Source organism: Cheilinus undulatus, linkage group 5, assembly GCF_018320785.1.
Source record: "Cheilinus undulatus linkage group 5, ASM1832078v1, whole genome shotgun sequence".
Taxonomy (NCBI): domain Eukaryota; kingdom Metazoa; phylum Chordata; class Actinopteri; order Labriformes; family Labridae; genus Cheilinus; species Cheilinus undulatus.
Window position 1 is genome coordinate 32,286,763 of NC_054869.1, and position 24,921 is coordinate 32,311,683.

Here is a 24,921-nt window from a genome sequence, read left to right on the forward strand (position 1 = left end):
CTCCAGCGTGTCCTGGGTCTTCCCGGGGCCTCCTCCCAGTGGGACTTGCCCAGAACACCTCACCAGGGAGGCATCCAGGAGGCATCTGGACCAGATGCCCAAGCCACCTCATCTGGCTCCTCTCAACCCAGAGGAGCAGCGGCTCTACTCCGAGTCTCTCCCAGATGGCCGAGCTTCTCACCCTATCTCTAAGGGAGAGCCCAGACACACTACGGAGGAAACTCATTTCAGCTGCCTGTATCCGTGATCTCGTTCTTTCGGTCACAACCCACAGCTCATGACCATAGGCAAGGGTAGGAACATAGATCGACCAGTAAATCGAGAGCTTTGCCTTTCGACTCAGCTCTTTCTTCACCACGACAGACCAATGCAGAGACCACATCACTGCCGACGCTGCACCAATCCGCCTGTCGATCTCCCGTTCCATTCTTCCCTCACTCGTGAACAAGACCCCGAGATACTTGAATTCCTCCACTTGGGGCAGGATCTCATTCCCAACCTGGAGAGGGCATTCCACCCTTTTCCGACTGAGGACCATGGCCTCGGATTTGGAGGTGCTGATTCTCATCCCAGCCACTTCACACACGGTTTGCAAAAACCGTCCACAATGTCCCGAGTCTGTACTGCTGTTCGGTGCATATGCACAAACATCAGTCAGCACCTGTCCCCCCACCTGAAGGCGAAGGGAGGCTACCCTCTCATCCACCGGGGTAAACCCCAATGTACAGGCTGCCAGCCTGGGGGCAATCAGTATGCCCACACCTGCTCGGCGCCTCTCACCAAGGGGAACTCCAGAGTGGAAAAGAGTCCAACCCCTCTCAAGAGGACTGGTTCCAGAGCCCAAATTGTGCATCGAGCTGAGACCAACTATATCTAGCTGGTACCGCTCAACCTCACGCACAAGCTCAGGCTCCTTCACCACCAGAAAGGTGGCGTTCCACATCCCCAGAGCCAGCCTCTGCAGCCGAGGACCGGACCGCCAAGGTCCCTGCCTTCGGCCGCTGCACAGCTCATATTGCACCCGACCTCTATGGCCCCTCCTACGGTTGGTGAGTCCATGGGAGGGGGGTCCCACGTTGCCTCTTCGGGCTGTGCCCGACCGGGCCCCATGGATGCAGGCCCAGCTACCAGGCGCTCACCATCGAGCCCCACTCCCAGGCCTGGCTCCAGGAGGGGGCCCCGGTGACCCACGTCTGTCTTTCCTGCCGTTCTGCCATAAGAGGTTTTTGAGCCGTGCTTCGTCTGGTCCCTCACTTAGGACCTGTTTGCCTTGGGAGACCCTACCAGGGGCATGAACAGGTTTTATACAAGTGGCAGAGATGTTTTTGCTCTTCTTCTGATCGGCCTGGGCTTAAGTTTTATCCACATCATGCTCCACTGTTTCTCCACTACAGCAGAGCTACATCGAAGCTACGCATGCGTGCAACCTAATTCTGTCTTGTTGCCCTGATTGGCCCATCACAAATGTGATGGACAGAACGTTTTTCCAATCACTTTCTGATAATTTTTTAAAAGTCCTGCCCTTCCCAAACATTCTCTATGGGAGCTTTCCCTGATTAATGTGAAAAATATTAATGCAATGGATAAATGAAACTGTGCATCTAGCGTGTCAGGTTAGGAAAAACTCCAGTTTTCAAAACACCAGGGTACATGATGACAAGGCCTCAGAATCATTCTATCATGATGTCAGTACTCAAATCATATCACCTTTTTCACAATGGCAAAATGTCAGAGGAAAAATAGGAAAAGGTAAAAATCATTACCAGCTGTCAGATGCACTTTAAATGCCTTTTTCCCTTCAGCATTACTGTTTGCACTGAGGGCTGCTACAATGAGTGTGTAGTTAGTGCCCCTGTGTTACCGTGTGACATACCTAGCATGACTGTATGCACAAAGTTGCCTTTTCTTGGTGGAGTATGATAAGTAAGGTGGGCCCCACTAAAGAATAGCTTAGGGGCCCATTATCACCTTAATACACCACTGGTTATGTGCACCATGTATCCCACATGGTATTGTATCCTATTATGAATTTCCATGTGATTCTCACCTCTATGACACATGTTTATCTTAATTAAGGAATCAGTGAAAAACTGTGGCACATTTATGTGTTGTCAGTGGGAATCAGGGGCCAAACATGCTTTGGATTCATAAATGATGCATGGTCACATTAGTTTTATATTTTCTCAAAAAAAAAAAAGTGTAACACATGACTAGATTTTCCTTTAAAGGAGTAATATTCTGTTACATGTTAAGTTGCCAGCCCTGTGCGGAGTCTCACTAAAAACCTGCAAATCTGAAAGTATTCGAGGCATGCTGCTTGATTTCAGCATTGCTGTCTTCAAAGGGGGGCTGTTAGATGGCGCGACGTCCCCCCTTTGCTTCTTAGGTCTCAGGCAGAAGAAAGGCCGGGGTTAGGAAGGCCCTCTCCAGAGACCGAAGGCATCCACAGCATAACACACTCATGTTCCACTAGTTAGCAATTGCTGTATTCATCTTCGTCGTTTTCCCATTCACACCACTATCAGGTTGGACGTGACACCACCCCCTCAGGAGGTCAGGATACCCCCCCTCCCCGCAGACACACACACACACACACACACAGACACAGAGCATAGAGTTATCCTCCTGAAAGAGATCAAAGATGTGATTGGTCAGCGGAGAAGACAAAGGGGTTAGCTGAGGTGGCTGAAGTAGCTCAGTTAGCATGCTGATCCCTCGATGTCTATTTTAACAGCCCTCTGACATTTAAGATAAATTTCCTGCTGAATGTTAACATCTTATTAATGTCAGGAACAGACCATAGAAATGCCTGAGCAGACATGTTAAATGTAGTCCCCTCAGACATAACTCACTTTTTTAGTGCACTTTCTGCCTCACATGTCATTTTAAGCCATTTAGCATGATTACAAATTGAGCTTACGGCCACGCTAATCTCTTTGTTGCTAAATTAAAGGCAAGTTTTAGAAAAGTCTGGAAAAGTAATTCATTGTGCCCGTGTTTGAAGTTGTCTGGCACATGGCGGGTGACGATGAATCGTCCCCCAAAGAGTTAATTGATGGTGAGGGAGGAAAGCTTGAGGGAGGGAAAAAGTTCAGTCTTGTACCTCCCTGTCCTGTTTGAAGGAGATGTGAGTTGGCAGTGCAGGAGAGGCTTGAAGATTAATGTTGCAAAAGGGGGCTCTGACAGCCGCTCCGCTGGTTGCGGTTCTCTTGGGTGGCCCGATTGGTCTTGGATGTCACTTTTGCTACTTAATCTTGTGTATGTGAAGCAGGCAGATTCAGAAAGGTTTTGGTTGGGGGCGGGGGTCGACTGGGCAGAGACAGACTGAGGAGAATGAAGGAATGTCACTCTTCAACTTTCAGCAGCTCATTTCTTCACATTTTATCCAGGAGGAAAAAAGACAACACAATTATAAATCTCCTTCTTTTAACTTTGTTGAAACACTTTTATGACTGAATTTACAGCAGTTCAACTTCACATCAAAAATATTCAGTTTTGATGCACAAAAAGGCCCACAAGTTATTTTCAAAGTATGAATCAAATTTATGAGTCAAATAAATAACATGCAAGAAATCCAGGCAAAATGTATTCTATTTGTAGGGAATGAAATTAATGTTTTACTTTTATGTTTGCAACTTAAGGTTAGTTAAATCCTGATCATGACCTAGCGATAGAAAATATATGACACCACCACATTTCAAGGAGAAGCTTTGTATGGAAAGTATTATCTGGACTATCACCTGCTATGTTTGAAGTCATAAAAAAGACAAATTGATCTGTGTTGATAAATGCTCACAATGACCTAAAAACACAAGATACTTAAAGCTTGTGTGAGGATTCTTTTAAAAGAAGGGGATGCATTCAACTGACTAACGTTCACACCAAACGTGAATGATCGACTATCCGCTCATATCTGAATGTGCAAATAAAGGGAGTTAATGCGCTTACATTTATTCTAATTGCACATACAACTTGTCCTACTTGCACCTCAAATTGCATATTCAAGAGTACCAAAAGGACACAAGAGGGGAGGGGCTTCCTTTCCTTACATCTGGCATTTCAGTCAGTGGTAAACAAAAATGGCTGGATGGATTGTTGCTTTGTATCTGCTAACTTGGGCAGTGCTACCCATGGTATTAATTTTGCAGTAGATGGTGGAAATTAAGTGACAGACGAATGATTTCACAACTTACCAGGCAATCTGACCTCCTAACTCACTTTCCTTCAAGCGAGCTCCTTTTATTTTCATGTGCTGGTAGAACAGGTACATTGCGTCTTATAGCTCAGGGTAGCCACAGACAGACTCCACAAGTGTTTCCTCCATTTTAATATTAAATCAAACCCCAGAACTCACCACATTTTTGCGAACTACTTACTCAGTTTACGCAATTCACCCCTCATATTTGTGGTGTTTGGGCCACCTGAGTTGCAGTGTAAAAACATTTTTTTAATCTAATAATCCTCTAGAGATATCGGCCAAACTATAAGACCACACACCTTCCATCTGTAGTAACAGTTTCCCCGAGATTTTACCCATGAGAACTCATAGAAGAAAAACAATCATGGAGGACCACTGAAAACCCCTGAAAACCCCTCTTTGGGTTTTCCTTTGTTTGTGGTGGGTTGAATTTAAATGTATCCCCATCAGTACATTGTCAATTTTTTTTTCATAAAATTATACTGTTGTGAAAAATAGACCATAACCTCTGACAGCGAGCAGAACATATACATAATTCAGTATATCATTCTGATTCTGGCTTAGGTTATATACCGCTTTCCACATTATTATGCAAATGACATTTTTCTCTTATTATGCACAACAGAGTTTTAAAAGACTTTATAGGTTGTAAAGAACTAAAAATGGTCATTCATTGAATTTTCAGCATTAGGAGGTCATATTTACTGAAATCAAAAGCTATTTCAATCAAAAACATCTTAACAGGCCAAGTTACATGTTAACATAGGAGTCCTTCTTTAATATCACCTTCACTGTTCTTGCATCCATTGAAGTTGTGATATTTTTGAGAGATTCTGCTTGAATTTCTTTGCTACATAATAATGTGGAAAGAGGTGTATATGACTTCCCGCCCCACGGTTGAGGTCTGCAACAGATGATCGCAAAACACCCAACCATAGAGGTCTGCAGCCAGATCCTCTCGGGAATATTTCCTGCTGCATTCATACATCAGCTGGTGACCCCAAATTCTTGAGAAAAATTTACAAGAGGACTGGCAGGAAAACATAAAAGTAGCAGTGAAATTATTCACATATGCAGTTCACCTGAAAATCTTGAGAAGTTTCTAGGAGCAAAGCACAAGAGTAAAAGCACCCCACAAGTAATTAACCACTAGTCACTGGAAATGCTTTTTCTCAAGTTTTTCAACAGCAAATATCTCCAGTAAGTGGTACCTTTGTTCAATTTCCATTTGCATATATTTGTAAAATCATGATTAAGCACAAAATTTATAGTTTCTATTTGGGTCTTTTGACAAGAACCAGTCAACATTTTATCAATGAAAACAATTTAAACTTCATTTTTCTGTGTGGGTCCTGGGGGAGCTTGGCTTTTCTTTGATACCAGGACCAGGAAATAAAGTTCACAATGTCAGCAGAGATCAGAGGTGCAGCTTTGTCCATAGGGAACACCAAGCTCCTCACAAGAGCTTTAAGTAAAAGACTGTGTTAAAATCTTTGGTGCTTAAAAGTTAATATCATAGTAAAAATCCTGATACCTTTCAGACTTTACAGCGTCCTTTGAGTACATTGAGGCGTTATCATATCTTGCTATAATTCTTCAGCAAAGTTCCAGTCCATTAAAAAGTGTCAAAAGTGGTGTTTTTGTCGCCGTCACTGTACAGAGGATGACAAATGAAGCAACGAATAATTAACAGCCCTCTTCAGGTAAACAGGTCCCCTTCACTGCTGCTTGCTGTGAGCTTTTGTTTGGATAACCAGAAGTCATCATCAATCTGTGATCTGTGCCCTTCAAAACAAGCGGCAGTCCACACAGTGAGCTGAAAACACACACACAGAGGGACGCAGGCCTTTGGCTGCACATGAGTGGGCTTGCGTGCCTCATTGCCTGGGTTGAGGAGTTCACAGTAGTGAGTGGCAGCAGACAGCGCTGATCATTGGGTCATCGTAGGCCGGGAAGCGCTTTGCGTGAGTGAAGGTGTGTGTGTTATTTAGAGACGCCCCATTAACAAATAGTAACTTGGCCCACGTTCAAACTAAAACCCTCACATCAGGTCTTGTGTCCAGCTGCAGAGTCAAAGCGGGCCGCACGGCTCAATAACAGCCCGCTTTGACTCTGCAACATAAGAGGAGGATTTTACTGATGACAGGAAGCTGAGCTCACTTTGTTAAAGAGAATAACAGCAAACCAGGATGGTTCAGATTATCACAACATTATAGTTCATTCATATTTACACACCTCCTCTGCTTACTATTTGGTCTTTAGTTTTTACGCTTTCACACCAGTGTCAGTCAAGATTGGAGGCAGTATCTTTTCAGACTATCCATCTGGCCGGACCAGTCTTAAGACTGCGATAGAACAAGAACACTGGGAGAGATTATTTCTAAAACTCAGCACGAATGTCCTCAAAGATGGAGGTATCAGATTTTAGAGGTCAAGATCATCATGCCTCATGTGCAACCTTTGTTTTTAAACTTTCTATTTCGATAACACCTTGAGAGTTTTCTTCAAATTTTGTTTATCATGCACTCTGACTCAAGGATAAAGTGATTACATTTTGGAGGTCAAAGGTCAAGGCCGTTATTCCTCATGTGCATCCTATGTGATCTCAAGATGATTATAATAATAATAATAATAATAATAATAATAATAATAACTTTATTTATATAGCACCTTTCAAGAACAGCAAGGTTACAAAGTGCTTTACAAAGAGATAAAAGAAACACAGGCAATGCTGCAAAGGAACAATGAGAGAATACACAGTACACAAAAACAGATTAAGTAAAGGCCAGACCAAACAAGTAGGTCTTAAGTTGCTTTTTAAAGGAATCAACAGTGTCTACTGATCTTAAACCCAATGGGAGAGAGTTCCAAAGAGTTGGAGCAATGACCTTGAAAGCACAGTCTCCTTTGGTTTTAAGTCTGGAGTGTGGAACAACCAGCAGACCCTGATCAGAGGACCGAAGAGTCCTGCTGGGATTGTAAGGTTTTAAGAGTTCTGAAAGGTAGGCTGGTGCCTGACCTTGCAGGGCTTTTAAAGTAAAAATAAGAATCTTAAAATGTATTCTGAAAGGTATGGGAAGCCAGTGGAGAGAATACAGAATTGTTGTATTGTGTGACCTTTTTGAAGACTAGGTAAGTAGTCTGGCTGCAGTGTTTTGAACTAATTGTAGATGATTTAAAGAGGTTATACTGAGACAGGTGAAAAGTCAGTTACAGTAGTCTAAACGGGAGGAAATGAATGTGTGAATAACCATCTCCATCTGAGCGGTAGAAACAATGTGTCTTACATGAGAGATATTTCTGAGTTGGAAAAAACATGAACGAATTAGATCCTTGACATGTTGGTCTAGAGAGAAGGAGTGGCGAAATGAAACACAGAGATTATGCAGAACAGGTTTTACACAAGTGGACAGGGTTCCAAGTTTCTCCAAAATACCTGGCACTAAGCCATCTGGGGCCGAGACAAGGACCTCTGTTTTGTCAGCATTTAGCTGTAGAGAATTATCCACCATCCAAACTTCTATGGCACTCAAAAAACTGAGTAGAACTGACACTTTAAGCGTGGACACTGCAAAGTAAGAGGTCATGTTTCCAGGCTCTTTAAAACTCCTGTGGAGAACTTTTTGTTTTTGTCAATTTTGGTCATCCTTGCAGCAAAAAAAAAAAAAAAAAAAAAAAGGAACTGTTGTTTTTAATAGTGTAATGCATCTCTCATTGAGAAAAAGTGAGGCTGAGTGCAACTGAGAATCTCATCTAACATCTTTGCACTGGCAGTAGTTTCAGGCATTGATAAAAACAACATGAAATAATCAATCTTGTCACTGATCTTTTTCTGTAGTGGGTCCTAAAGAGACATCCATTTTACTTTTAGTCTGATCCAGTTTACACTCCTCACAGGAGCTTTAAAATCCCAATGCTAATGGAACAACGTGTAAAACAGACGATAGTTTCTCCCAGCATCCCCCATCACAGTACATCCTCATTATTGCATCTTCCAACTGGTGAGGTCAATTAATACTTGACCCATGAAACTATGAAACACTCTGACACTGTTAGTGGCTGAAAACACCATAAAACTGTGATAATGAACAGGTGCTACATTGCATGTTGCACACTTCAGTCGTGGCAAATCTGGCACATATGCAGTCTCTTGGTTATGCATTAGACATGCTATAAAACTGCACCGCCAACTCAGAGAAGTGGAGGTAAATAGTGCTTTAGATTGTGGTGTCAGTAGTTTTTGAGCATTAGGAGAACATAAACAAAGCAGCTAAAGTAAAACTTGGGTAACTAATGTGATGTGCCATCAGGTTGCACAGGTTTAGCGTATTTTATTTTATTTGAACAGCTTTGGTAAGTAAATTGTCACTCTGCATGTTCTCAGGAAATGTCAGTTTTGTGTCTCTTAGGTGTCTCCTCTGTGGTTGAAAAATGAAGCAAATGCTTATGTGTAAAATACTGCACTTCATCAAGTGTCAACTTGGCTGGCTGCAGAAACAAAGTCATGCAAACTCCATGTTAAAATGCTCTTTACACAGCAGAAAAAAATCTGATTTACAGCTGATTCAAAAATAGGTTTTGGTCAGAATATTTCATGCCTCGTGGGCACAAACCACACAGGGGGTTGAACTGTTGAATAACTCATCCGTTTTGGTTACACCATGTTATACCAGCATGACACAGCATGGCATACTTGCTGTCAACACTGCATCTGTTCACTTTGAATCTCTAACCCTGAAAATTTCAGTTTCCACTGGTTAAAAATAAAACATCTGGACCCTTTATTTTGATTGCTGATAAAAGGAAGTGTGGTGCTTTGCACTGACGAGCTGAAAGTATGTAAACAAGTTATTCTTAGGTTTAAATTTTCCCTATCAAATAGCTTCAGTTTGTTCTCTTTTCTTTTGTGGCACACTGATTTTGTGCAGCACGTAACACAATGTGATTCAGCCATCAAAACTTATGAAAAAATGACCATTTGTTTAGCCAATGTCGAATATATCTGATTTAAGATTATTTTGTTAAAAATGATCCAGTATCAGGGTTAAAGCAGAGTAACAGGGTTGTTTGCAATCACATGATCCTGAATGTCTGTTGGGGGGGTTGCCTTAGCACTAAACAGCTCTAAATAGACCTGTACATTGCAGTTATCGGAAAATGTCAGTTACACAGATTAGGGTCGTCTATCCAGATGAAGGGAAGAGTCTTGGGGAGTCTAGTACTGAGGTAAAAAGGCTGCTGAGCCTTTTTAACACATAAAAAATCCTCCTTTTGTCACAAACATGCTTTTGATTTAAATGCTGACAGATTTTCAACCCAATAAAGTTTGATGGGTAAAACCCTGATAGATAAATAAGCCTGTTCTATGAAATGGCTCTTTTACTTTAGCCAGGATAGTTAGCTCATGTTTGAGTGCCAGTTTTATTTCCTCCATTCTTTGTTATTATTTAATCCACATTTAAAAAAGCCAAAGTGTTACCAAATGAAGAGCTGTTTGGGAGCCAAACAAAAAGCTCTGCTGAGCTGAGCCAAATAATCTGGATCTCTTTAAGGAGATGGATTTCCCTTCACAGGCTGGAGGTTAATGAGATAAACTTCAGCTGAAGAAATATGGGTAAGATCAGACTTTAATGTCCTTAACCATGGCAAAAGTGTACTGAACCAAGCCAGATGGCTTTGTGGAAACAGACCATGCATGAGCGTTTTGTGACACCACTCATCCAGGCTTTAGACAGAGGCTTAAATAGTTCCTGCATCATCTGCAAAGACTGTTGCTCATTGAGGCAAGTATCTAGAGTCTTACCAGCCAATCACATGGCAGCTAACAATACTTTTAGGCATGGAGAATGTAATGTTCAAGACAATCTGTTGTAGTTCAAGCTGAGCATTGAAATGCAAATGTACTTAAGAAACTTGAATGATTTCTTGCCAAGGGGAACTTGCAAAACGTATTTACTTCACTGATAAACAGTGTCACTGGAGATTAAATGGGTTGTTTTGTAAGATGTCTTTTTTTTTTTTAAGTCTTTAATGGTAGTAATTTTATACTAACAATAAAACACTAACTGTTAATGAACAGTTTATTCAAAAATAAAACCTGCAGCAGGTTTCATGAACATTTCTAATTCTCCTCAGACAGCTGTGTAAGGGTCTTCATATGTGTAAAATTAAGCTGAATTTCTACTTTAGTGTTCCTATCCTTTTTTATATCCGTTAATTATCAATAAACAGCACATTTATCAGATACCTCATTCTCTTAACAATGCAAATTCAGAGATTTTAACATTTATTCTTTCCCCATAATCATATAGTATTAAGGGAATAGTTACTAATTTATTTTTTTTAACATAACACACACCCCTGGCTCACGTGGGCGACAGACACACACAGTTTGAGCGCACACACAGTGCTGATGTGCTGATCCTCCGTGGTCAGAGAGGAGCTTTAAGAGGAGAAAGTTCTGGTGTTTATCCTCCAGTATTCTGAAACTTTTGCCTTCAACAGATGGAAGCCTGAGGTCTACAATACCAACATGATAGCATGCGTTTCAGTGTAGGTGTGTGCGTGAGCATTGCTTTGTGTGTTACTCTTATGCAGCATGAAAGCAGACAAGGATGAGAGGAGAGCAGCTGATGCTGCGTAAAAGATGCTCAAACAGTCAAAGAGAAAGGGACAATGGGAGAAGGAGTGACAGGGGGGCAAGACCTCATGATGGGGGGCGCAGGTGGCCGAGTGGTTAAGGCGCGCCCCATGTACGCTCCATGTTTGAATCCGGCCTGAGGCCTGTTACCGCTTGTCTCTCCCCCGCTCTCGTCCCTGTTTCCAACTCTGTCCACTAGCCTCCTCTATCAAAATAAAGCCACAAAAATGCCCAGAGTCAAGGATATCCACACATGTAAAATTAAAATTGTTTAACAGTTCTTCTACTCTTAGTTATGTGTAATGTTTGTACCAAAATTGTTGCACTGTAATCATGAGTGGTGTTAAGGAAGGTAGTATCAGCATTGTCACTACCTGGATCTTGCATGTATGGAGCCTGGGTCTGTTGAAGGTGGCATGCTGTTGAGGCTGTGTGGGCCATGTGGTAAGATAGGTAAGACGATGTCTCCATGTTGGCAGGGTGGGTGGTGAGAGCTGCCATGGAGGGAGGTGGCTCTGGGATGCTGGAGATCACTGTTCAGCCCTCTGGAGGTGTTGTGAGACTAACTGGATGATACACAGACAAAGGAGGGTTCCCACTTGACAACCCTGGTGAAGTACGGATTTCTAGCTACCCATCGTTCTGTATGGTTGACTTGTGGAGACAGATAGTAATGGAGTAGGGATATCTTCACTGAGCGCTAATCCTCTGTAGGGCACAAGTATCTTGTGTTAATTCAGAATCTACAGTGGTCTAGGTTTTTGCTGACCCCCATGGGCCCCCCATGTGGCTGGGCACCAAAAAGCTGTCCCATTTTTCCTCCCTTATAATCCGCCTTGCTATGTTGACGATTTACCAGTGTCAATGAAAGAGTAAGAGAAGGAGCTGGCAGGCAGTGAAGAGGAGGCAGCTTCATAATGCTCACACCAATCACAGGGATACTTTACTGTGGGATTAGGAAGATATTTTGGTTAAAACTGGAATAAAAAGTTTGGCCATGGAGCTCACACTAAAAATGTCAGGAAATGATTGAGCTTTCTGTGCAAACTTTCTCTCTTCCTGCCTCTCTCCCACCTCCTACCCCCTAGACTTTTCCAGCTCTAGTGCAGCTTCAGCAGACGGCTGTCAACATGAGTCTGGTTCTGCTCCAGGTTCCTGTCCGTTAGAGGGGAGGTTTTCTTCGCCACTGTAACGAGGCCAAATACCGCTAATGCTGAGCTCACGGTGATTAGCGTTAGGTCTTTATAATAATACATCAGAGAGTATGGTCTAGACCTGACCTCTTTGTAAAGAGTCTTTAGATAACTTTGTTTATTAATTGGTGTTATACAAACACAGACTGACTGATCCATTAACTGATTGTTTGATTGATTTAGCGGGATAATATAATGCTCTGCTGCAAATCGATACTGATAAAAATCAACAAAAGCTTTAAGTTTTCATTTTTTAAGGTTGTATGCCTTTATCAGAGACAGGAGAATGCATGGAGTCTAAAACTGGGGAAAGAGGGAGAGTGAGGAAGGACATGTTGGAAAGAAGCCATCTGCTTAAAGGAAAACAACCTCTACGTAGGCAGACATAATCACTCGCCTGTGGGTGCCCCACAAACACTTGGATACACTTGGCTGTACGCCTTTTACTGATGAGTTAAAACAAAATGTCAAACCAGAGACAAAACCCAATCATAATGAACTGATTAATTTATTTCAGTAATAGTGGTAGTTGTTATTGTCCTTCTTTCCCTGAGGCTTTACTGGACAGAATCATGCAATGAGCCTCTTCATTGGGAGTACTTTTTGTTGTACAAATTTAAATTTTCTTTAGCATTGATATTGATTTGTTTCAATGTAATTCATGCAAACTTTCTAACTTTGTTTCATTCTTTCCCATCATTGTATTTTAGGTTGCAGCAGAAATGTTAAAGACAGGTCTCTGAGTCTCTGCATGACATTAGTGAAAAAGTGTTTTTTTAAGTCTGCATACAAAAAATGTGGCAGAACATTTTTCTGTTATCAGATAGTAATGTTAGTTTAATTTAAATAAGAAATGAAACTTTGCAGCATGGCCAGCTCTATAAAACCTTGTTCAACAGCACACAATGTCAAGTATGAAAAACTTTGGACCAAACTTTGTGTCCTGACTGCTCCAAGCGGTTCTTTTACTGAAGTTTTGCTTGTAATGATGAGTTTGAACAATGCCACTGCGCCGCCGCACTCATTTCACATACATTATTGTGCTTATAGGCCAAGACGTGCGGAATGCTTTCAACTTTTATGACACAAAGTTGTGCCAAAAGCTGCTTCTCTGCGAGCCGATTTCAAAGGGAAAAGCAACACATGCTGTCATTCATGTCTTGCTGTTCAGCTGGACCATTACGCTCATATCAGATCGGCTCTTTTGATGTGCCGAGTGACAGAACAAAATAAATAGCGAGCGCAAGTCTGTGAAAGATTTGCAATGCAGTGCGTTAATTAACGAAGGGCTATACCAATTAGGAGCTCATGATTGGTGTGTGAATGTCAGTGCAGTCACGCAGTTTGAGCCTGGGCGCAGAGTAATACCACTGTTTACTGAACACAAAGGCCATAAACAAGCACTGGCATCAAATACACTGCCAAGTGTGAATAGTTGAACATTACAAAGAATTTATGGCTTTTCCAAACGTCTCTGTTTTTAGGGGAATAGGTTAAAGATTTAAAGGTGTTTTAATCAGTGTGTGCCTTACTTTAAACATTCTCATATGGAAGCAGACTAACTCTGTTATTAGAGGAATCAGACACAAGTCTGCTATGTTTACAATTATTTGCTTTTATTATTTTTTATTATTATTTTACCAAACACATCTAAAACAAAAAATTTAAAACCATTGTATTTCTTTCTAGTGTTCCATGTTTTTCTTTTTTTTATTTCAGCACTCTCTGCATCGTTCAAGCAGAAAAAAAACTGATTGATGGCTGCAGATTTTTGAAATTACAGCTGAAATAAAATGTCTCAATACAGAACCATCAAGTGGACACACATCCATATATTTTGCTTTATTTCACCTGATAAGAATGTTTTTTATCTCATTTCACTCTTATGTCATTATCTTGAGCCAACAATAGTAACAGTAATTTCTCCAGGATTCAAGAAACCAGCATCTATATCTTGAGATAAATAAATATATATTATTTAATAAGATCCTGAGGAATAATCAAAATGTGCTCACTTTTAAGGGGGAGCAGAGTAAAATAAAACATATTAATACATGTCCTTTTTTTGGCTTCCATACCTTAAGTAATAAAACCAGTTAGAAATGTTTAGTTTTGCAAGTCTTGATCCCAAAGTTTCTTTCAACTAAATTAAGGATTTATGGGGGTTGTGTTGGGGGGGGGGGATATTTCCCCCTGGTTTTATTTCACTGTAGTTTCTGCGGTTTTAATGCACTGAATGTTTCGTCATTTCTGTTTGTAGTTGATTGTATCTGTAGTTTTCTGGCACCTTTCTGTTGGTGTTCCATCCAAGTCTGCACAATACTGAGCTAAAGATCTTTTCTCCCCCATTTTGCCATAAACATGCTATTGCGTTTAGCAAATAGGCCTTGTATGGTACTGGTTAGACTGAAATGACAACTACATTCAAGACAAATAATGAGTCTGCGTGTTGTGTTCTTTATGAATGAGCCGGTTCTGAGAGGTCTTTTGTTAACAGGTGCCAGCTCCTGTTTGCAATTTTTGTTGTTGTTCATGGGATATAATAAAGCCAGAATGGTGCCAAATGAAAAATTATGGGAGCCAAAAGGCTGGCTCTTAAACAAAGCTGAGCCAGATGATCCAGATTTTGAAAAACAGACGGGGTTCCCATCACTGCAAGTGTGGTTTGAGAGACATCGGCTATGGAAACACAAGCACGGTCAAGGTTATTGTACCACACCGGACCAAAATGTGCAGGCCCATTTTCCTTTTGTTGCTGCTGTTTTTGAATTTCCCTGCCTCTACCTCATGTCATTAAAAGCCCTGCTCTCCATCTAAGGAAATTACTCACGTTTTAATGCTACAAGACTCCTTTGGTTGGTATGGTTTAAATATTTGGCCTTCTATTAAAAACTCGTGATCCTCTTGCACAAACTGAAACGATTCAGGTATCAGGATGGAAACAAACACTCATCCAGGAAAAATGTCACTGCTGCTTGACTTCAGATACACTCATCTCTGTGTTTAAACAGCCTCTAATTGTATTAATATGTTCTCCTTTGTTTTGCTGTTGCACAACTCAGGGAACAAACACTTCATTAAAGCAGTGGAGCACATTTGGTAGTCAGTAATGAGGTGTGTGTTTGAAGAAAAAGGCGATAATGACCCAAATATTTGCTTTAAACATATATAATAATGCATTTATTGACAAGAATGATACAGGTCTGCAGTGGGACACACTCAGGGTCAGAGCAGCTAACAGGTGGCCATCTTCAGTTTACTTCGCAGACCTCCTTGTCCTCTTGTTCCAGGAGAAGTTTGCTCCGTAAGACTTCACTCTGGGCTTTGAGCTCCTTTTCTCTGTGATGTCGTAGCTCCAGCCTGAAGTCAAACATAAATATGAGTGTAAGAGATGAGGGTGAAAGTATATTCACTTTGGATGAGTTCCAACAACAATGAGGTGTTACTTCGACATCAACAGGCTGTGAGGAGTCAGGAGAGCACTAATCACTTTCATAGTGCGATAAACAGAAAAGGTCGCTTTCCTCTGCTTCGTTTCAACAAACTCCACCAGATGGTTCAGTTCTCTCAGTTCCAGTGAACTTTCTGTGTTTGTTAAGAAACGAGGGTTGACTTTAACTAACACAGGTTTGATTATTAAAGGGTTTCAAGTATCCTCTTCATGTTTTATTACATGATGTCATTAGGTGTCTTAAATGCTTTGTGATGTTTATTTTTGCAACTACCATCTTATTTTAAGGGATTAGTAATATCCCAAAGGTCAAGATTCAGCAAAAATTTACAGCATAAAACAATGACTAATGCTCCTAGTTGCCCTTCAAGATGACCGAGGTGTTCAGAGATACTGTGTGACTCACTCTCTGACAGTGCTTATGCAAATGATAACCAAATATCTTTACATTTACTTAAACTAAGTTCAAGGACACTTTTGGTTACTGTCTGAGCAGCAGTCAGTCCTTCCAATGACAATTTCCCAAAACTTCATTGATTGGTTTGTGTCATCCCTCTATTATTTGCCATAAGATTATGTGAGCAGGATGTACTCTGAATACCAACAGTAGAAAATCTGAAGTCTAAGTTACCCCTGTATATAAGCTGCAGTCTGTTTTTTTTTTTTTTGTTTCTTTTTTTGGTGGTGGTGGCGGTGGAAATTAACCTCCTGCGAGATGATTTCCATTTCATTCAGCAGAGTCCACAAAATGCAGTTTCTGTGCAGCCGTGTCGTTTTACAACCACCTGTTTTCACCACATGGAGTTTGCTAAAGTACAGACGTTGGGCTCTCAGACTGCAGGCATTGCTGTTGGACAAACTTAAAACCAGCGAGTCGCTCTGCCCTACTCTGCCCTGCCCTGACTGATGAGTGTTTGAAGTCAAACCAGCGCTCCACAAAGTTTGTTTTTTAGCAGTATACTTCCTGTTTTCTTTCAACACTGTTTTTCTGCTGAAAGCTGCTGATCTGCTGATTGATGTAACCTATGTTCCACGTCCTGTTCTAATGTCATATATGTGAAACTTACTGTGCTGCTGTCTTGGCCAGGACTCCCTTGTAAAAGAGATTTTTGTCTCTCAATGGGAACAAATCCTGGTTAAATAAAAATAAAATAAAATAAATAAAATAACACTAGAACCACCAAGGATCTCTATGTATCTAAAACAGGCAGTGGGTAAAATTTACCCTTTATTTGCATTGGTTTACATTACTAGCACTCATCAAGAGCAATTATTTAACCACGGACAATAAACAGCTCATTAACCCAGGAAAGAGAACTAGATTACAGTCAAATGATGATCCATCACATTAAAAACCATCTTAAGACTTGCCACTTAGTCCTGAAACTTCCCCCATCATCCAATTCTTCTTCACTCAAAGTATTGGGAAAATCAATTGATATTTCACACTCATAATTGTGTTTTTTTTTTTTTTGCTTGTGGTATCTATGCTGAAGGTCAATCTATGATTTGTAATTAAGCACTGCAGAGGGGGATTTCCGTAGTAATATCTATTGTTTATCTGCTGGTGTGATTTAAAACAGGGAAAATGATTGGTTTCTTATGGGGTACGTGCATGGCATTTCGAGGAACAATTTTGTAAGACACCAGGTGTTACACAATAAACTTTCAGGAAAAGTCAATGACTGACAGACTTAAAAATTGTATCAAAGTTAGATACAATTGAAGAAAAACCTCAGATAAAATTAACCCAACAACTGTTCTAATGTTAATTGAGGGTTATTGCTTATGAGGGAGAAAAGTGGTTAAAATGTGGCACCATTGCATCCCAGTGTGGTCTGTGTTGTTCTGTAATTCAGCACTGAGCAGTGAGTTGCTGTTTGAAGTACACATTAAAGGAGGTGAATTTTCAATCATGTTAGGTCTTGTGCAGTGTGTGACAATGGCAGCTGCTCCCACTTGTGGTTATGATGTTGTGTGTCTCAGCGCTTTATACTAGTATATAAGCTGCACTGGTATATTAGCTGCAGCCAACTTCTTAGATGAAAATAGGTATGCTGCTTACACTCTGGGTGTTTTATTCTAAAGAGTTATCTGCTTCTAATATATACAGCTTACACCAGTATACCAGTATGAGGCATGCCGTCATGATCACAGGTGCAGTCGTCACCCTCAACCACTTGACACGATATGAAAGTTATCCATCATTTGTTGTGTGCTGCAAGCAGCTGGTTCACTGTGCAAAACGTGAGACAGACCAGCCTGCAGCTCTGCTTTTTATAGCTTTACTCCCTCATTAGGTCATAATCCTGAATTAATATGAAGCAGTGGTGAACTGCTAAATAAAAAAAGCCTGAAGAGTGCCCGTTTGATTCAAAAGACTGTTAAGTTGAAGACAACAGTGACCAGTGCAGGTGGGTAGAGTATCAGAGCAAATTGATGGCTCTTGGTTTTTACTTCACAAGTTTGAAGAGCTCAGCTACCTCACTGCTGATAGCAGTAGTTTAACCCTCTGAGGTCTAAGCACTCGTCAGCGCATTTTCTCTCTGTTTTTATCAAAATCTTTGTCATTTTACGTCACAGAAATGCAGTTCAAACACTTCCGTGAATGGAAGAATCTCATCTCATCCCACATGATTCACATCCGGAGTTACAGGGTCAATCAGAAAGCAATGGGTGCATATTGTCACCTCTCACTGTGTGTCATTGATTGAATCCTTTGCCACATCAACCTTTTCCAACCAATTGATACTGTGGAAACCCCAAGCCCCTCCCTATCACAGTTTTTGCAGGAGAGGTGAGGCAAGAGACAGGAGTGAGAGGAGAGAATCAGACCTGTTGATCTCTGATGATGGCGAGGAGTTTGAATGTTGCAGAGGCCTTGAAACAAACACTGAAAAGCAGTGATGAAGATGACCACCTTCATTTTGGTAAAAATAGAGGGATGGACAACATTTATGCTCAAAAATTGATATGTGAACATTTAATTTTAGACATGTTTTCTGCTCTTAACTTTTATTTTATTCATATATTTATATTCTTTTTATGAAGCTAAGACTTTGGTAAACCTATTTCAAGCACCAAAACAATTCATCCACAGGAGTGAAGGTGTGTTTTCACGAGAAATTAAACATTTTTCAAAGACTGGAAAATTCAGCATTCGGGCAAAAATAACTTTACACAGTCCTCTAGGACAAAAATGGGCCTCAGTATGCAAAGAGTTGAGACTGAAAATTTTGATATTGAATATTTGGGTATTGTGTTACTTGCAAGAAAATTGAAAAGATAAATTTAAAAAATAATTTAAAAATTTAAGGAAAAACCCTTAGACATCAGAGGGTTAAACACTATATGGAATAGACAGAATGAACAAGAAAAAGCTAAGCAATATTTGCATGTTTGGGACTTCACTTCATCCCCAGAACAAAAGTATCTTATACACCAGAGCGACTTGAATTCTGGATTCAACAGTTGTGATTATTTTAGTATATCAGTCATGCATTGAATGTTTAGTTTAATGTTCATTTTTAAATTTCTGAAAATTCTTGATATTACCATTTTTATCAGCAAAAGCAATGGCATCTTCCTTGGAGGAGAATGTGAGCATCATGTTGGACAAGGGGTCAGCACTGAAAAACATAAAGAGCTGTCAGCCAACAGATAGTTGAATAAGTTACAGCATAAGAAACATTTTATGATCCAGTTTAAGAAAGAATTATCTCACACTGAGGTTCTGAGCATGAAGGGTGCTGAATGTAGTTCTGATTTTTACCTTTGGGCTTTATAGATAAACTTTAAACAAATCAAATTTTGCTAAAAGTTAAACTACTTTATCAGCGCCCAGTACATCTATATTTTTAATCAGATATTGTCAGGTACAGGTAGAAGGTTCTTACGTCGAGGCCCAGCCCATCAACGGGTTCTCCCAACGTTCTCTGGTGTCAAAGTCCATCTTCCACTTCTTGGTGCTGTTGACTCCAGACTGCATGGCTGTTTTGGCCGGGACAAAGATGTGAACTTTACGGGTTTTAATGTGCTCCTCTGGGACACCTGTCAGAGGGGTGATGTCCTAAAAAAGACACAAAAGAAGAGCATGTTACTATCAGAAGGGGAATGAAGTAAATGGTTCATACATTATTTATCACTACACGTTGCTGAAACCATAAAAGAAAAAAGATTTGGCTGAGAAACAAAATCAAAAGAAGCCAAAGCTTCACATTTAAGCCACAAAGTGTGTCAACTCCTCAGAAACACTGCTGACTTTCATTTGACTTAGTGAGTGTTGTTTGGTGAGCGCTGTCCTGGGTTCATACAGCATGTTTGTTAAAAACCGATGTTCTGAAGCCAGCCTGCAGGTGTTTAAAAAGATACAACCTCAATCTCAGACAGTGTGTTCTCCATGTCAGTGAAAAATGGTGCGAGGAAAATCAGAGGCTTTAAAAAGTACATGAACCAAATGTTTCATGTTTTATATTTTTGTTCTTCTCATAAATTGTTAAAGATTTAGCCCCAGTTGTAAATATCAGAGTAAAAAATAACTCAAATACATCTACAATGTCAGAAAACAATGAAAGATGAAACATCCGTGGACCAGACGTCATTACACGCTCAGTAAAACATCTAAAAGTTTGGATTGTTCTTTTATTCTTTGTGTGATCGGTTGTTCTTTCTGTGGAATTAGAAAGTATTATTATGAGGACTGTGGAGCAGAAACATCATGGTCCACAAAATCTTCCCCAAAATGTTTAAAAACATCTTTGTTTTGGTAACAATCCCCAACACTGTCACATCTGCATGATTTCAAGAGATTTTAAATTCAAATAAAGAAATAATTCCAGCTGAGCACCATGCACTTCTTTCAGCAGTCAGAACATTACTTTGGTGCTATTCATCTTTATGATGTTGTAAATGTCCAGCAGTGCTCAAGCAGCTGAGCAGTGCTTAAAAAGTTATGATTGTTATAATACATTTGATATTAAACAGAGAAAGCTATGATCTGTAGGGACTGTGCAACTTTACTGATCTCACAACTCAATATGATTATGATGATCCAGACAACAATTCAATTTGATTCAGTATCACAATGCACCACAATGGCTGAATCATCAATTTTCTTTTTTACTGCACATGGCTACCTCTTTATTAGTAAAGACAAGCAGTTGGATAATATCAGATCCATCTTTCATTACTAAAAAAGTGCTTTAGAAATGTGTCTTTACATTGTAAAACAAAAATAAAAAAAAACTCTCTAGGTCCAGCAAGACAGTAAAGCATTATCAGAACACAGTAACCAATACTGTTCCCCAACTGCATCAATGCAGAATCATCCATGCCTGCAACAACAACATTTTTACACCTTAAATGGCAAGTGTGTGCGATATGATTTGTCCAATTTCTTGTCAAAAGTATATACAATTACTTACATATGCCACATTTCACATGTCAAGCATCTTGAAATAAGATCTACCAAATAATTTAGACACTGACTTGGTGTTTTACGACACGCTCATGCTGATATAAACTTGCAAAGCAAATGGATACGCCCGTTTCTGTGTTTCTCACTGGCAAATCCATTTTGCAAAGCTCTCATCTGAACAGTTCATGCCTGGTTAGAAAGTGACAGGACCAATCAGCATCGAGGGGCAGTACTTTTGGGCATGACGGAGTCGTGACATAAGCTTCTGCCAGCATCAGTTTTATCAGAACTTGACAACATTTCTTCATTAAAAGAAGAACAAAGAACAGCATCGGTAGCGGCTACGTCACGTGTTTATTGCTCTGATTGCCCCGTAAAGATGTGACAGACAGAACGTTCATCCAATCACCCTCTGAGTGATTTTTCAAAGGCTCTGCCCTTTCCCAATGCTGTCAGTGTCAGGTTAAGGCTAATATACAGACTACATCTCAAAAAATTAGAATATCATGAAAAGTTCAATATTTTTTGTCACTCATTTCAGAAACTGAAATTCATATATTATATAGAATCATTACACATAAGATTGAAATATTTCAAGTCTTTATTTCTTCAGATTTTGATGATTATGGCTTACGGCACTGCTCAGGTGTAATGGAAGCCCAGGTTGCTTTGATAGCAGCCTTCAGGTCGTCTGCATTGTTGGGTCTGGTGTCTCTCATCTTCCTCTTGACAATCCCCCATAGATTCTCTATGGGGTTCAGGTCAGGCCAGTTTGCTGGCCAATCAAGCACAGTAACACCATGGTCATTGAACCAGCTTTTGGTACCTTTGGCATCATGGGCAGGTGCCAAGTCCTGCTGGAAAATGAAATCAGCATCTCCATAAAGCTTGTCAGCAGAAGGAAGCATGAAGTGCTCTAAAATGTCCTGGTAGATGGCTGCGTTGACTGTGGACTTCAGAAAACACAGTGGACCAACACCAGCAGATGCCATGGCAGCCCAAATCATCACTGACTGTGGAAACTTCACACTGGACTTCAAGCAATGGGGATTCTGTGCCTCTCCACTCTTCCTCTAGACTCTGGGACCTTGATTTCCAAATGACATGCAAAATGTACTTTCATCTGAAAAGAGGGCTTTAGACCACTGAGCAACAGTCCAGTTCTTTTTCTCCACAGCCCAGAAAAGACGCGTCTGACGTTGTCTCTGGTTCAGGAGTGGATTGACACAAGGAATGCCACATTTGTAGCCCATGTCTAGGGTTGGTCTGTGCGTAGTGGCTCTTGATACACTGACTCCAGCCTCAGTCCACTCCTTGTGAAGCTCCCCCAAATTCTTGAATGGATTGTGCTTGACAATCCTCTCAAGGCTGCGGTCATCCCTTATGCTGGTGCACCTTTTCTTACCACACTATTTCCTTCCACTAAACTTTCTATGAACATGCTTGGATACAGCACTCTGTGAACAACCAGCTTCTTCAGCAATGACCTTTTGTGGCTCACCCTCCTTGTGGAGGGTGTCAATGACTGTCTTCTGGACATCTGTCAGGTCTGCAGTCTTCCCCATGATTGTGTAGCCTACTGACCCAGACCGAGAGATCATTTAAAGGCTCAGGAAACCTTTGCAGGTGTTTTGAGTTAACTAGCTGATTAGGGTGTGACACAATGATTTTCCATTACTGAACTTTTTCACAATATTCTAACTTTCGGAGACACTGAATTTTGGGTTTCCATTATCTGTAAGCCATAATCATCAACATTTCAAGGAAAAAAGCCTAGAAATATTTCACCCTATGTGTAATGAGTCTATATAATATATGGGTTTCACTTTCTGAAATGAGTGACAAAGACATTGAACTTTTTCTTGATCTTCTAATTTTTTGAGATGTACCTGTAGATCAACAATCAAATCTTGATATCTTTTAGTTGAATAGTCATGCACAAAATTCATCTGGGTTGTTTTTCTGGGTCATCTCAAATCATTAGAATATCTAGTAAAAGTTCTTTAGAATATTATCATCTGCCAAAGGGCGGCCCCGCAGGAACAGTTTGGAAATCACTGGCCAAGACGAAGATGAGAGGAACACAACTCAACAATACAGATGAGATGAAGATTAAAATCAACACAACCTAGGCTTCATAACACCCCAGCAGTGCCACAGACTGACTGACCTAATGCCATGCTGCAGAGATGCAGTCATTTGTGCAAAAGGAGCTTTGACTGATTACTGAGTGCAAAAATGTGCCTAAATTTCCAGAAGGTGAACATTTCTGTATTTAAAATCCCTTTATTTGACTGATGTTTTGTGATATTCTAATATTTTGAGATTGTGGATTTTTGATTTTACATAAAATGTAGGGCTTATCTAGGTTTATCTGGACTTGTCAGATTAAGGCGACTTAAAGTAAGTGTAATTCATTCATTCATTCATTCATTCATTCTTTATTTAATCTCAAAAAACCATTGAGGGTATTCCCTCATTTTCAATGATGTCGAGAGTACAACCAATAAAATGCATCAAAAAAATGATAAAATGAATATCAACAATTAAAAACAGTTACATTCAAAAGCAGAATAGTTCATTACCATAGTTTTAAAGTGACCAATAGGAACAAGTGTTTGCAGTTTAAATGTTTGTTGTAAAGTGTTCCAAGTGAACGCAGTAGAGAAGCTGAAAGAAGTTCTTCCAGATAAAGAGTTTGCCCGTGGAACTTCAAACATCAGGAAGTTACTGGATCTCGTTGGGTACTGATTATGACACTGATTTACTAGAGATGAGATATATGATGGCATTTTACCAAGAAAGGCTTTAAAAATAAATAAGAACCTATGCCTGTCACATCTTACAGTCAGGGGTGCCCAGCCCACCTTTTTAGATATTTTTGACCTGAAATTGAACAAACAAACCTGCTTTGGTTTGAGTTTTTGCAGTAAGTATATAGCATCTTACAAGAGTCTGACGACAAAAGAGAAAAAAGATGCTAACGGCTATCTTCATATGTTGTCCGTGCTCGTTAGCATTGAGGTGGATGACATTGATGCCTAATACTTGAGGTGATTTATTCCAGACTATCAGAAAGTAGGCCAGCGCCAAAACAGGAGGAGGAGGGGCCTTATGGTGCACTAAATGCATATTCCTGAGCAACTGGAGCCCCTTCAAGCTCCTATCAAGGATCAGGTCCAATTCTTCAGGGAATTAGCAAACAAGCAATGGGAAGTCTGCGACAAAACACAGACCCACCTCCCAGCATGCAGGCACCAGCCACCCAAAGACTGAGGGCTTTCCAGGGCACTCGCCTTTCAATACAAGAATTTTACACATCTCAACGGCCGTTACAACTTCAAAGAATCAAATTTTCATCATTGTCTGTCATCTGCTGCTTGATTTGTAGAAAAGGGGTCATTTTGCGTGAACTCCACACAAAAGCCCGTCCTTCCTTTAGTGAAGGAGGGTTCACTGGTATTTAAGCTCAGTAAATTACAGGTATGACTGCTAAACCACTGCACGTTTCACTGAGACATCTTTTGCCATGCTCGGAGGCAAGACCAGACTGAATTTGATCATAAACAAGATCTGCACCCTGAAACGATGGTTCAAATGGAAGGGAAAAGACGAACAAAAGAGGGGGAAAACACTTCACAAGTGCTCTGTAATTATTTCCGGCTGCCCTATCTGCTTAACCTTAACAATTCCTTCTTGTCACAGAGAGGAAGAAAACATGTTCTCTTCACCCAAAGAGGCTGATGGTGGCCGCTCCATGACACAATAACACATGGAAAAGTGCAAAAAAAGCAGTTAAACGAGGAGCCAGGTTAATTTTTTTTCATCTTGGAGAGTGCAGCAGGGGATTATAATGTTTTAAAACATGCCTTTCTGACGGATGTAATCTTTTATTTTCATGGATAACGTTCAAAGCTGTTTTACTCTGAATGTGAGAGGTAAGAAAAACTTCCTGAAAATTCTGGAGCAAAAACAAGAACCATTAAATACTTTGATCCCAGCGAACCATTATAGATTTGGAGC

The 24,921-nt window shown here is 40.4% G+C and overlaps 1 protein-coding gene across 1 annotated transcript in view; it reads right to left on the reverse strand.

Annotated features, from left to right (window-relative positions):
* Window positions 1-15,183: 15,183 nt before the first annotated feature.
* Window positions 15,184-24,921, reverse strand: part of ndufs4 (NADH:ubiquinone oxidoreductase subunit S4) — a 37,464-nt gene continuing 27,726 nt past the window's right edge. The window contains exons 3-5 of the mRNA XM_041787821.1: window positions 19,379-19,551; window positions 19,038-19,111; window positions 15,184-15,391 (exon numbers count right to left, since the gene is read on the reverse strand). Of these exons, the coding sequence (XP_041643755.1) occupies window positions 15,288-15,391; window positions 19,038-19,111; window positions 19,379-19,551 (351 nt within the window). The 3' untranslated portion in view covers window positions 15,184-15,287. The remainder of the gene's footprint in view (window positions 15,392-19,037; window positions 19,112-19,378; window positions 19,552-24,921) is intronic.